Below are 14,915 nucleotides of genomic sequence, written 5' to 3'. Positions count from 1 at the left end.
AAAAGTCTCATTAAAAGTGGAAATACTTGAAAAAAGGAATGTTGGTATGAGCATTGCAGAATAATCTTTTGTTATTTTATTATTTTAAAAAACAAAGCAGTGAAATCCCACTTGACAGGTGCTTAACCCCTACTAGCTGAGTTAAAGTTCACAAAAAAGTGAATCTGTCAAAGTTCTGTGAATATCGTGTTAATAAAGTAATGTGCATGTAACGTCTGTGTCATGACCTTCACCCAGAAAATCCAGATGGGCTTTTATGAGCAGGATCCAGTGCATGGATTACACACACAATATGGACTCAGTTACACGTTCATTTAAAGTGAATCATCTTATGTAATGGACTTAAACAAGAGAGCATATGTCTTACATGAGCCTGATTTCTTCCATCTGAGATGTAGTTACTTCATAAAGACTGTGCGATCCAAAAAGTGTTGGGAATTTTTCGTCCAGTGACCACAAGTCTGCATTTTTCATATTAGTGAATCATTGAATCATTGACCCAGCTCATTCATAACTCAGACAGCATACGTACATCTCCCAAAAGTCTGTTTGAGATTTCTTTCATCTGGAAAGCATCACTATCCAATTAATATCTGCTAAACATCTTAGAAAGATTTACGGAAAAAAAAAAAACTGATCATTTCTATGGACGCCTTTAACATCTCCACTGACTCCACATATGACTCGTGATATATTTCATGTTTTTTAAATTCATATGAAGGTTTTGTGTGGGTAACAGACATACAGACCAAAATTGCACGTTGTCAGCCACTGACTGTGTATTGTGAGACACAAAGTTTTATTCCTGCAGGGGGCGCTTGATGCTTGAACACAGAATCATATATCCCTTTGGAGACATTTTATACTGGATAGTTATTTTTAATAAAAACTGATAATTGCAAGGATGCATACCTGTGAATAGAAATCCACCTCAGAATGATCTATAAAAAGCATTTTTAAAAATCATCATTTTCTCAGCCAACGCTGAGAATCCAGGGCATGCTGAGTGACTCCAGCCAGGTCTCCTAAGCAACGGTTGCTAGGGAGGGTGGAGTCACATGGGGTAACCTCCTCATGGTCGCGATTAGTGGTTCTCGGTCTCAATGGGGCACGTGGTAAGTTGTGTGTGGATCACAGAGAGTAGCATGAGCCTCCACATGCTGTGAGTCTCCGCGGTGTCATGCACAACGAGCCTCTAGAAGCGGAGGCAACTGAGACTTGTCCTCCGCCACCCGGATTGAGGAGAGTAACCGCGCCACCACAAGGACCTAGTAAGTAGTGGGAATTGGGCATTCCAAAGTGGGAGAAAAGGGAATATATAAAAATTATATATATATATATATATATAATTTACATAAGCTGACTGTTGACAGAAATACATAGATGTGAATGTTTGGCCAAGATCTGAAAAGTTGAGGAACCACTGTTTTTAAGGATGGAATTGCAGGAGGGTTGTGTTTACAGCATAGATATAGACTGTTTACATCCATCTATGATTGACAGGAGCTCTTAAAGGATTAATTCACCCAAAATGGAAATTTTGTTGTCATTTACTCACCCTCATGTCATTCCAAACCCGTATGACAACCTCAGTCACCATTCACTTTCAATGTATGGAAAAGAATATGTTTTAGAGTTCACTCTTTGTGAAAGCAAGAGCTTTCCCTGAAGACACTGAAAGACACATGACTAAATCATCCATGTGAATCATGATTCTAGTGTTACCACATCTTCGCAGCAGTCCAGAGGATTTCGAGCACATGGATTCCGTTATAGTCATTCTATCGTAAAAGTACGACAAGTGGATTTTGAGGAAAAGTTTACCCCTTAAAGAAAATTCTGTCATTATTTACTCACCCTCATGCTGTCCCAGCACCATATATGGAACAAATGGAGAATCTTCATGCAGTTCTTTTCCATACAATAACAGTTCATAGTGACCGCATCTATCAAGCTCTCGAAAAGACAAAAGAGTGGATATTATCTGAAAACTGAGTATTTTTGTCTTACTTTCCAGTAGATATAACTTAACAACGTTCAAACAAGAAAAGATGAAAAATGGCATAAGATATTAAGTCTTGTTTTTGGAGAAATCTAACCAAATTTGGTGGATTTTATGCTTAATACAAGAAAAAACTATTTGCCAATGGGTTAAGAAAAATAAACTTGTTTTCCCTTTGAATCGAGTTTTTTTCTTACCCCATTGGCAAATAGCCTTTTCTTGTTATAAGCTTAAAAGTTAGATTTAAACAAGACAAGTATAATTTTGCTTCTCGGGTAAATGTATCCTGTTTTTAAGAATATTTGCATAATTTTACTGCAAAGCAAGACAAAAATACTCAGTAAAAAAAATTACTTTTGCAGTGTTTGGAGCTCGGCAGCCCCCATACCCATTCACATCTTTTGTTGTATGGACAAGAGCAGCGTTAACATTCTACAATATATGTCCTTTTTTCCTTCACGGAAGAAAGACATAATAATTCAGCGTGAAAAACTTCTCCACAGGAGCAAATGTTGAAAGATAGAGAGACTATGATTGAAATGTCCATCTTGACCCTTTTTCTGAATTTTTCTGAGGAAGTTCAACTTGAAAGTCGATGTGACATCATTCCTGCAATACCATATCCTCTCCTCGCGTCCAAGTGGCCTTTTCTGATAAACATTTTAATGAAATCCAGAGGCCTCAACTGTTGAGAGCCACTGCAACTGGCCGTCTAAATTCCGAGGGAAGTGGAATGGGCTTTAAAAAGACAGAATTCCCTTTGATCCGTTTTGCCGATGGCTTTTCACTTGTATTTTTCCCTTCTGTTCTTTCATGTGGTCATATACTATAGGCTGTTTATCGTCTGGAACATGTGAGATAAATTGTACTTTCTTAACTTTCCATACAAAAGAACTGTGGGCTTTAACAGAATCAGCGTTCCTTTTCATTGATTAAAGCAGTTTGGTTAAACATACTGTAGCATTTAGACATTTGGTCAATGAACCGTTCAAAATGTTTATGCCAAATACCATTACAAAGGCAAGAAGAATGAATTCAATTAAGCATGATTTTTATTTTCTTATAGGACCTCTGAGCTGCTTTAACATCGACACAAGACACGCAAAAATCATCCAGGGTTCGAAGGAGGCTCAGTTCGGATATACGGTCCAACAACATGAGGCCAGGGGCCGGAAATGGTAAGATCTTCTTATTGGATTTAATTTATCTGAAAAGATTTCTCTGATTCAGTCAACCGAAACATATTGATCAGCGAGAAGATGAAAGTTGTCAAAAGTTCAGTATGAAAACTTATGACGGCATTCTTGAATTTATATTCCCAGTTTGAGTTTGTTTGTGGCTCAGGAGACGTTATCAAATTCTCAGTAATGTGTCATTGAAGTATCAACTTGGTCTCGATGTTTATTCTAAAATTCCTTTAGAGAAATGAAAATAGATACAACTGAGTCATTAGAACTCAAGAAAATATTTTTGAGATTTACACATTTAAATTCCATACCAAAATTCCATCAAATTGAACAGCGTAATCTTTTACAATAAATAAATACAAATAATAACAATATTTTAAGTAGGGCTGTCGATTTAACGTGTTAATTCAGTGCGATTAATTATAGTAAAAATAATGTGTAAAAAAAATGAACACAATTAATCATGTCCCCGGACCATAATAAGGAATATTCCTACCATCGGAGCAATTTAAGCTACCACCTGTTTTCTCCAGGGGGCAGTAAGCGAAACTCCAGCTGTATAGGCAATGCGCAGCTTTTACAGAGAACAAACCAACCCTTCAGCAGAGCGCACAAGATAAGAACGCATATTTGCTTTTAAACACAGCTTAATGGAGCGCAAATCCAAACACACAAGTTTCAAACTACATTTAGCTTGACACAGTGTCCTAAAACGGTACATTTATGACACGACGCAACCAAAATGAGACGCTCCAAAAGCCCTTTTAGGGGGCCCGGGTAGCTCAGTGAGTATTGACGCTGACTACCACCCCTGGAGTTGCAAGTTCGAATCCAGGGCTTGCTGAGTGACTCCAGCCAGGTCTCCTAAGCAACCAAATTGGCCCGGTTGCTAGGGAGGGGAGTCACATGGGGTAACCTCCTCGTGGTCACGATTAGTGGTTCTCGCTCTCAATGGGGTGTGTAGTAAGTTGTGCATGGATCGTGGAGAGTATCATGAGCCTCCACATGCTGTGAGTCTCCGCGGTGTCATGCACAACGAGTCACGTGATAAGATGCGCGGATTGACGGTCTCAGAAGCGGAGGCAACTGAGACTTGTCCTCCACCACCCGGATTGAGGTGAGTAACCGTGCCACCATGAGGACCTACTAAGTAGTGGGAATTAGGCATTCCAAATTGGAAGAAAAGGAGATAAAAGAAAAAGAAAAAAGAAAAGCCATTTTAATAAATCTCGGACTGACTGACTAATTCAGTTTGAAAATAGATTTCTGTGAACTGTAAGACTATGATAGTCTTATGTTCAATAATATGCAAATAAACAATACATTGGATTCAAAAGTCACTTTTTGTATTTTCTTATCAATTTACTCGTCTGCCAAAATAATGTAATGCATTTTAATTATCTGATTTTTTTAATTATGTATTTGTTATGCATAATTATTTAAAAATACCTATATATAATTATTTAATCATTATTTAATTATTGTTATATCAGCAAATATTTATATATGCAATTAATTTGATTAATCAGAACACTATGTAATTAATTCGATTAAAAACTGTAATCGATTGACAGTCCTAATTTTAAATTGTATTCATCTAATTTTGTTAAAAATTACACATTTTATTGAATTTTGTTGTGAAATTGAAATGCATAACTCTTGAAAATGGGCGAAATATTTTTTGAGTGTAAGAGTATATTGCAATAAAATAAATGTGAATAGTAGACATTCGAATATTGAGATCTCTGACTTTTGATTGCAGACTTTGGTATCTTGGTAAATCTGAGCACAACTTGAGACATCGCTGAGATCTCTTCTGAAACTCTCAAAAGTCTCAATTTGCTGTCCGTTTAATTTCATTGTAGTTTAAGAGAAACACATGAGATATTAAAGAGATCTCATTTGTGCTATTGTTGATAGCAGTAGGGGAAAGCAGAACTTCAGTAATCGTTTGCAGGAGAGTCTTCGTGAATACTTTTATCCATTCACTTTTTCCGTTGAAATGTTGTTATGAAATGCAATGGCACACACTGAGACACACATTCTGGTTCTGCTGTCTGCTGGCAAAGACGATGTCTCAGAATCGGCCTTGAAATTCTCCCAGCACGAAGACATATTGCTCTCACAGAAATAAATCAAACTCTGCTCCTCTTAACATGCCAAACTTAACTTCAAACAAAACCGATAAACCGATATTCACCATAAAAAACAATGACATGAGTTCTATTTATCACGGCCTTGTGAGTTACAGCAGATCTACAGTATATTGTGATTGTGGACGATTAGTTTGAGAAACTGAAGCTTCCTGTTGTCCTCCATTACTGTAACCCTGCTAGCTTTTTACTGTAACTCATGTTAAAGCCAATCATTTAGTCTTAAACATTACACTGTCACAGTTTACAGCCCTTTAAAACACAGGGTATTGTTTTGAGTCATAAAAACCCAGACATACGAACAATAAACATCATTAACTACACTCCTATCGCACCATAACCCCAAATCCAGACGCCAGCTTCCTCTTTGTTAATCGTGAGGTTTGTCATCGTTGATGGAGAACTCGTGGTCCTCATGGCCTTTGATGTGCGCAGGTAAATACTGTAAGTGGAAAGTATTTGCACTTGACTCAACCTGTCTGCGAGCGTTCACGCAGCACTTGCGCGCACCGGAAAGTATGTGTTTTGTGGCTTGTAATTCCAAAACCCCCTCCTGTGCATCCCATCTCAGGTTGGCGGATCACAGCGGATCAAGACAAACCGCGTGTCGCGGCGTTCCTCTCGGAATGTGATTTACTGTGCAGGAGAGAGAGAGAGAGAGAGAGAGAGAGAGGAATTTAGTTTTTTTTAATTTGGTAGAATGTTACTCAAGCGCAAGGGGTGTTCATATTGCAGGGCAGTGGTAGCTCAGCAGTTAAGGCTCTGGGTTATTGATCAGAAGGTTGGGGGTTCAAGCCCCAGCACCACCAAGATGCCACTGTTGGGCCCTTGAGCAAGGCCCTTAACCCTATCTGCTCCAGGGGTGCCGTATCATGGCTGACCCTACACTCTGACCCCAGCCTAGCTGGGATATGTGAAAAAGAAGAATTTCACCGTATATGTGCAAATGTGTGATAAATAAAGAAAATTATTATTATTAATTATTATTGGATATGTTCATTACTTGATTAAACATGCATCCAAAATTGCTTTCATTCTTGCAATGCTATTCAAAAAATGCCCCCCTGATGTCTTATTGCATCCTGTTTACTCGTAAGAATGACTTTTCAATTGAATACATTTTTCAGGCCTAGTTGGTTGGGTGTTCTGGCTTCCTTCAAAACATTTTACATTTTAACCCTTTAATGCATACTTTGGGTCTTTAGCGACCCAGGACCTCATTTTATGTCCTGTACCTTATCCATTCTTTTATTCTTTAACATTTCTTTTCTAAATAGTGTAACAAAAAAATGGCAAAAAAATGCAAAAAAATAAAATAAAAATTATAATAATAATAATTTTGCCCAAAAAATTTTTTAAGAGTGTATTGGATCATTAGAGATTTTTTTTTTTTTTTTGCACTTCCGTAAATTCTATTTATGATGCATATGATACATATTTCTATTTTTTTTACAAGAGAAATTAATACAATATTCATGCAAATAAATACAATATCACATTGATTTTCTGTGTGACAATGGTGAATTATCAGTATTCCATACGCGTGTACACATATATATTACACATGCTATTTGTTACTCAAGGGGGCGCTGATGTTTTAGTGATTTACATTTGACATTTTCTATTTGATGAAGGAGCAATGTGAAAGTAAACTATAGCAAGTTTAACACATGAACAGAATGATTTGATTTTTGACATTTGGGTGAACTACTGAAATTATGTAAGATGTGCATCTATTTAAACTCAATAAATGCATTAGAAAATGCATATATGTAGTTTATGTGTAGATTATGTGTAACTCAATATGTGTTTGGCAGCCAGTTGCGTCTTGTGAAATTTCAGTGTGGAAGAAATGAATCCTGTTCTAGATCATCTCTTTGATATATGAAAAATAAAACATCAAAATATATCAGAATAAAAAATAAGAAATAAGAAAATTTGACACGATCTGGACATTTTGTACATCCATTTGTGATAGATATGCGTGCCGGGTCTCTAAAGACCGATGTAATAATGTTTTTAACATAATTTTACAGTGGAACAATAGATTTTAGGGTTTACTGGTGTTACATCATCATGGAAATGAAATTGTAATATTGGATATAACTTTACACAGAAAAGGTTAGTAAACGATTTTATCACATTAACATCATGTTAACACACATATTGTTTATGTCTTTTGAAACAGTGAGTATTTTAACGTTTACAGATTGACCTCATTGACTTCCACTGTAAGTGTATTAAACGAGCGATGAGTCAAAATTATTTTGAGTGGAAATAAACATTATGCCACAAATGCCGTCGATTGAAATGACTCTTGATATGACATCATAGAGGAGCTTAATAGAGGAGCTACATCATGTTTCTACAGCTTAACAATTAACAGTTCAAAACGCTTTGACAGATGAAACATAAATCCAATAAATACGTGATTATATGCCTTATCGATGTTTTTTGTGCGTTTAGAGTATTTTTACAAGAAATGCTAACCAATGTAGCCTTTAACATCGGATAGAAATCTACAAATAATATATTTTCTGCCTCATTCTATAAACAGAATCCACATATGATCAGAATAGGTTGTTGTTGTGTACACGCTGTGGGGTTTTAAAGTTTGGAGCAGCAAAAATAGTTTATAAATGGTCATGTAAACATTTAGCTTTATGCTAAGCTAAAATGCTATTTCTTGCCTTTACATGCATCTGTTACCAGGCGTGATTATATTTTAAAATGAATGTTAGAGCATAACTTTTGACCTTGGATATTTAAATTGTATTCTTAGTGAGAATTTACATTTTATTTTATTTTTTCTGTAAAAATATCTAAAATGCATAAGATATTTAGGCTTTTTTCAGAGAACATATTTGTACAGTAAAGTGTATTTTCTTACTTTATTTACATGTTTATGGTCAAAACAAGTGAAAAAACAAATCTGCCAGTGCTGAAGAAGTAATCCAAAGTATTTAGATTACATTACTGACCTTGAGTAATCTAACGGAATATGTTACAAAGCGCATTTTACCGCATGTACTCTTTAAATATACTTTTTAAAAGTAACCTTCCCAACCCTGTTAAGATGTTAGCACATGAAGCATTTTTTCAGTTACCTGACAAATTATTTTTTACAGTGTCGGCTGGTCTGTTTTAAATGGTTTGGGGTTAATAAATTGGGGTAGTAAATGTGACCTATTCCTTTAAGGGTATGTTGGGATACTCATAGGTTGTTTAAGGTAAGAGAGAAACTGTTTAAATAAAAGATTGAGCTGTCATTCGACGGTTGATCTCCAATTTATTCTAAAAGCTCTGGCATGTTGGATTGCTCGGGAAAAAGTCTGGGTTTAACAAGACATTCTTCAGGAAATACTAAACCTTCACTGTGGGTGCCAGAGAGTGACAGTTCATTCTAGTCGTTCAGAGAGTGGTGCATTGTGGGAACTGAGAGGTCTGCACATCCCCAAAACAAACATACTCTGGTGGTACCATGGTACAGTGAAGGTATCAGATGGTAATACCATGCTATTTGAAATAAAGCATGGAAATAAATGATTACCATATTAAGTTACCATGATACTCACACGGTATTCCAAGGTATTTTAAAGACGACCATGGTATTACCATGGTACGTGTAGAAAAACAAACAGTGGACTTAGCTAAATAATATAGTTGGGTTTCCCTACTTAAAATACCATCTTAAACCAACCTTAGGTGGTTTGCTGGTCTTAGCTAGTTTAGTTCGCCTGGCCTTCCAGCCTGACCAGCTGACAAATGGCCAAAACCCCTTTAAAACCACTGAACTAGATCAGCCTGACCAGTGAAAACCAGCTAAAACCAGCAAACCACCTAAGTCTGGTTTAAGCTGGTTTTTCTTTCAGCAGGGTATGACAAGACTGCAAATTGACTGACAGAAACATTCCTGTGATTGAAAACACAGAGGTCGCAGTGTCAGTGTAGGAATGTAAACATTGACATGGATGGATTTCACAGGTCAAACTCTGGGTTGCGGTTTGTCGTCGCACTTCTCAACGTTTTGATTTGAACGCGAAAGCATTACTGTGTTCTGCAGTTGGTTTTTGGTATTGGCTCCATCTCAAATGCACCTCAGAAGCTGGAAAAATCAAATGCTGTCCATGATGGCGGCTCATGTACTCTTTTCCTCCTATCAGGGAGTGAATTATTTTGATTGGAGTCTTGGAACTTTGCTGGAATGTTGAACTTGTGATCCTGTATGTGTTTTTTATAAAATTATTGTTTGAAGTACCATTTGCCTCACTGTAACTCAAATTTTTATATCTGCAGTTTTTCTGAAATAAAAACAGAAAAAGTTATTTAAACTACTAGTAATATATAAAAGTTATTAAAATATACATTAAATGAGTTTATATAAAACTAGATTTTAGTTGTTCACCCCCATGATGCTAGGGTGCTATGGATGGTTGTCATGGCATTGCTATGTGGTTGCTAGGGTATTCTGGGTGACAGCTAGGCTGTTTCTATGCAGTTATTAGGGTGTTTTAGGTGGTAGCTAAGCCGTTGCTAAATGGTTACTAGTGTGTTCAGGGTGGTTGCTAGGTTGCTGTGTGTTTACTGTGGTGTTCTAGGTGGTAGCTAGGCTGTTGCTATGCGTTTACTAGGGTGTTCTGGGTGTTTGTTATGTGCTTATGAGGGCATTGCAATGCGGTTGGCAGCTAGGCTGTTGCTATGCAGTTACTAGGGTGTTCTGGGTGTTTGCTAGGTTTCTATGTGTTAATGAGGGCGTTGCTATGTGGCTGGCAGCTAGGCTGTTACTATGCAGTTACTGGGGTTTTCAAGGTGGTAGCTAGGCCGTTGCTATGTGGTTACTAGGGTGTTCTGGGTGGTTGCTAGGTTGCTATGTGTTTACAATGGTGTTCTAGGTGGTAGATAGACCGTTGCTATGTGGTTACTAGGGTGTTCTGGGTGGTTGCTAAGTTGCTATGTATTTACTATGGTGTTCTAGGTGGTAGCTAGGCTGTTGCTATGCAGTTACTAGGGTGTTCTGTGTGGTTGCTAAGCTGCTATGTGTTTATGAGGGTGTTCTGGGTGGTTGCTAGGTTGCTATGTGTTTACTATGGTGTTCTAGGTGGTAGCTAGGCCGTTGCTATGCAGTTACTAGGGTGTTCTGTGTGGTTGCTAAGCTGCTATGTGTTTATGAGGGCGTTGCTATACGGTTGGCAGCTAGGCTGTTGCTATGCAGTTACTAGGGTGTTATGGGTGGTTGCTAGGCTGTTGCTATGTGATTACTGTGGTGTTCTAGGTCAGTGGTTCTCAACCTTTTTGACTCCAAGGCCCCCCATTGTCGGAGAAAAAATTTGAAGGCCCCCCATGCAGGTGATTAGAGATTTATATTATAAGATATATCTATTACAAGATATTTCCTTAAAACTTGTGATTCCAGAAATGTCTAGAACTGTATATTCTTCATATAAAGCAAGCTGTTGAAGAAAGTTATTACATTTTAGCATTTTCAGTAAGTTCAGTAAAAATTATAATAATCTATCATATTTTAAATAATTGTAAGAGACCTTGAGGCCCCCCTGGAAGTGTGCTGAGGCCCCCTAGTGCGTCCCGACCCCCTGGTTGAGAACCACTGTTCTAGGTGGTAGCTAGGCCATTGCTATGCGGTTACTAGGGTTGCTATACAGCAAGCATTTAAACATGATCAAACAATGCTTGCATTATATGCACTGTATATATATATATATAAGTATTTCAGGAAGTATAATATGTATTTCAGGCTCTTGGTTGGTGCTCCCTTTGAGAGCAGTGGTGCACACCAGACAGGTGACGTCTACAGATGTCCACTTGACAGCAAACCCGTCACAAACTGCACACGACTGCATCTAGGTATTATATCACCTGTCTGATACATGCATAAAAGTACTATAAATAAAACCTGTTATTATTATCATCACCCTGCACATTATGTAACATAACATTCTCTGTTTGTCTCGACTCCTTCTCGCCATTCGGCTGTTTTCAAGGAAAGATATCCCTGAACAACGTGTCGGAGCGCAAGGACAGAATGAGGTTGGGAATGACCCTAGCTTCCAACCCGAAGGACAACAGTTTTGTGGTAAGTGTGTTTATGTTGAAATTACTTCTCAAAGTAGTTCACATCTCTACATTACAGAGTAACATGGACACTTCAATGTAAACTGTTGCCAACTAAAGCTGATTAAATTGTGAACAGTGTTTTATGTTGTGTTGTAGGCGTGTGGTCCGCTGTGGTCATATGAATGTGGAAGTTCCTACTACAGTACCGGCATCTGTTCAAGAGTCAACAGCACCTTCAAATTCACCCACAGCATCGCTCCAGCATTTCAAAGTAAAGAACAGTAAACTATAGTATTCCAGTGCTCCACTACAAACAATTCCTTATTCCATTTGCTTGAGTAAATATTAAGGACTGATGGCTGTGCTCTATCCAGTTTCTTTGGATTGATAAAGAGTAATTGATACAGTTACTTGTGTTTGAGGTTCACAATTAGCCAGCGGCATTACAGATCAGGTGATACTGACAGTAACAATTTCTCCACAGGATGTGAGACCTACATGGATATAGTGATCGTTCTTGATGGATCCAATTCCATCTACCCCTGGTATGAAGTTCAGGATTTTCTGATAAATGTCCTACAGAAGTTTTACATCGGTCCAGGACAGATCCAGGTGCGTTGGAATTACGACCTGAAAAATCCATTTGACCTGTTATGATCATGATTTATACATGGATGTTCCCAAAAAGTACTTGACGTTTTATTTATGAGAGTCAGTCACTTCAGTCTATACATTGCAAACAAATTTGATAATTCAAGCAATAAATAAAAATGATGAAAAATCCCATGGAAAGATATACTACATCAGACAGTTTGCATGCATGAGAAAGCTGTTATTATAAACAGTAAAAAAGAGAGTCGCTCTTGTGACACATTTTAAATATGTAGTTAAAATTCTGTCTCATGCATTATACAAATGCATGTAGTTACAACCCATATGTCAAAAAAATTAAATAAATAAATAAAATACAAATAAATAAAAAAATATGGCCAATATGTTGTAAACACGTGTATATAATAAACATATTTTCTAAATAGAACATATATTTTGTTTCATCCAACAAATAAAAAAAAGTACTACACAAGCAGGAAAAAAGTCAAAACATTAAGATAAAAAAGATAATTTCTATTCTTGATGAAATATAATATATATATATATATATATATATATACAATATAATTTGGACAATATTTACATATTTTGATTTAATAAAACTGTAAATGTATTTATATTAAATATATATAATGTTCAAAAATATATATCTAGAAAATAAATAGCTAAAATGTATTAAAAAAGACATTTATATAAATTATTTAAAAAATTGAATATATAAATTTACCTAAAAAGTATATATTAAATATGTTTATTTAAATATATTTTAATGTATTAGCAGTATGTTTCCCAGATATAATTTGGGCTTTTATATATATATATATATATATATATATATATATATATATATATATATATATATATATATATATATTATTACTTATCTTAAATGTATTTTATTATTATTATTATTATTATTATTATATTTAAAATATATTATTATTATTAGTATTATTATATTTATTTATCTGCTGTATGGGAAAGATCTGAAGTAATTTTGCAACTTACGAGAATTGCTTAATAGTATTATAATTAACAGCAAGTTCATATCATCTTCTGAAAGACTCACCAGGTGTGTTGTGTCCCATCTGTTGTTCAGGTGGGTGTGATTCAGTACGGCGAGCGAGTGGTCCATGAGTTTCGTCTGAATGAGTTTCGTACGGTCGAGGAGGTAGTAGCTGCGGCACAGGACATCGACCAGCGCGGTGGCGAAGAAACTCGAACGGCGCTCGGAATTAACATGGCTCGGTATGGTACCATATCAATTGTAATGGGGTAACACCAGACAAATAAGTGTACCAAAATTGCGTACCAACAACTAGGCCTACTGTGTGGCCACATTGATCTCATTTGTATTTGTAGGTATTCATAAGTACAATTTTGTACGTTCGGAAAGACACTGAAACGTACAATATCACAACAAATAGACAACAAATCTGTCAATACGTTGAAATTTTATGTGTATTCAAACTGTGCTAGAACCGCACTTTGCATATGAATATCTACGAATACAGATGAGATCATGTTAATGTGCATTTCTATCAGAACTCAAGCATTCAAACATGGAGGTCGACCAGATGCTAAGAAGGTCATGATTGTGATCACTGATGGGGAATCACACGACAGCCCAGATCTAAAGAACGCTGTGGAGGAAAGCGAAAGAGACAATATCACCTTGTATGGAATCGCTGTGAGTCGATTTTAAATTCCAGTTACTTCCAGAAACTTCCAGATATGTTCTTCAGATGTTTGCCATGGTCCATCACTGATGTTCCTTTCAAAAACGTGCACAGGTGTTGAGAGCTGATGATATTTCCTGAAGCCACTGTCTCATAGTTTGGATATCCAATGTTGTTGAAGGTTCTTGGCTCCTATAACCGGCGAGGAATCAATCCTGAAGCTTTTCTGAGAGAAATCAAGTTCATCGCCACCGATCCTGAGGAGCACTTCTTCAGCGTCACCGACGAGTCTGCCTTGAAGGACATCGTTGATGCTCTTGGAGAGAAGATCTTCAGTTTGGAGGGTATGTGTGCAGTATTTGTGAAATAATCGTTCATTTTCAACTCTCATTGAGCCCATCATCAACCACCCAGAACACTGCAGCAACTGCATAGTGTCATGCTAAAAACCACTCAGGACACATTGGCAACCATCCATAACACCCTAAAGGCCAAAGTGTACTTCAGTTGTCTGAGTGAAGGTACGTCTCTTGCACAGTACGCGTGACGCACATCACATCGTTGGCATATGACGTAGTGCGCATCCGTTGAACATGACCATATGGGCTCATGGTCCATTTGCTTAGCACTTGGGCAAAGTATACTTTGGTTTTTGGCGTGCCGCTAAGTCTACAGCATGAAACAAATTTCATCATCTGCGCTCAATGTCGCGTGCAACCCAGTATTTCTAGACATGCGAACAGTCTGAGTCTGTGTGTTTTGTCTGTTCATGTGCCTGGCATTGTCTGTACTAAAGAGTAGCACAAAGCAGTCGCATTATTATAATTATTATTATTATTATGATTATTATTATTATACACACAAACAAATATACAATTTGCAGAACACACAAAAAACAACATTCGACGCCAAGGACTTCAAAGGTACCAAATGAGCTTTATGTTTTTTTTTTAAGAATTTCCCCAGTTTGGAATGCCCAATTCCCAATGTGCTTTTAAGACCTCATGGTGGCGTAGCTGCCTCCGCATCTGAGACCATCAACCCACACATCTTTTTACGTGGCTTGTTGAGCATTACCGTGGAGACGTAGCGCGTGTCGAGGCTCCATGCCATCCACTGCGGCATCCACCCTCAACTCACCACGCGCCCCACTGAGAACGAACCACATTATAGCGACCACGAGGAGGTTACCCCATGTGACTCTACCCTC

The 14,915-nt window shown here is 37.1% G+C and overlaps 1 protein-coding gene across 3 annotated transcripts in view; it reads left to right on the top strand.

Moving 5' to 3' along the window:
- itga11b (integrin, alpha 11b) overlaps window positions 1-14,915 on the top strand; it is a 51,156-nt gene that overhangs the window by 605 nt on the left and 35,636 nt on the right. For 2 of the 3 annotated variants that reach the window (XM_051689972.1, XM_051689973.1), the window contains exons 2-9: window positions 3,069-3,180; window positions 11,095-11,204; window positions 11,342-11,433; window positions 11,571-11,685; window positions 11,899-12,026; window positions 13,126-13,274; window positions 13,572-13,716; window positions 13,887-14,049. In XM_051689972.1, coding sequence (XP_051545932.1) covers window positions 3,069-3,180; window positions 11,095-11,204; window positions 11,342-11,433; window positions 11,571-11,685; window positions 11,899-12,026; window positions 13,126-13,274; window positions 13,572-13,716; window positions 13,887-14,049 — 1,014 coding nt within the window. Of the gene's footprint in view, window positions 1-3,068; window positions 3,181-11,094; window positions 11,205-11,341; window positions 11,434-11,570; window positions 11,686-11,898; window positions 12,027-13,125; window positions 13,275-13,571; window positions 13,717-13,886; window positions 14,050-14,915 lie in introns of those variants that run through there. The other variant, XM_051689974.1, reaches the window with a different exon arrangement.

The sequence above is a fragment of the Myxocyprinus asiaticus genome, chromosome 46 (assembly GCF_019703515.2).
Source record: "Myxocyprinus asiaticus isolate MX2 ecotype Aquarium Trade chromosome 46, UBuf_Myxa_2, whole genome shotgun sequence".
Taxonomy (NCBI): Eukaryota; Metazoa; Chordata; class Actinopteri; order Cypriniformes; family Catostomidae; genus Myxocyprinus; species Myxocyprinus asiaticus.
This window is presented reverse-complemented; position numbering and strand designations above follow the sequence as displayed.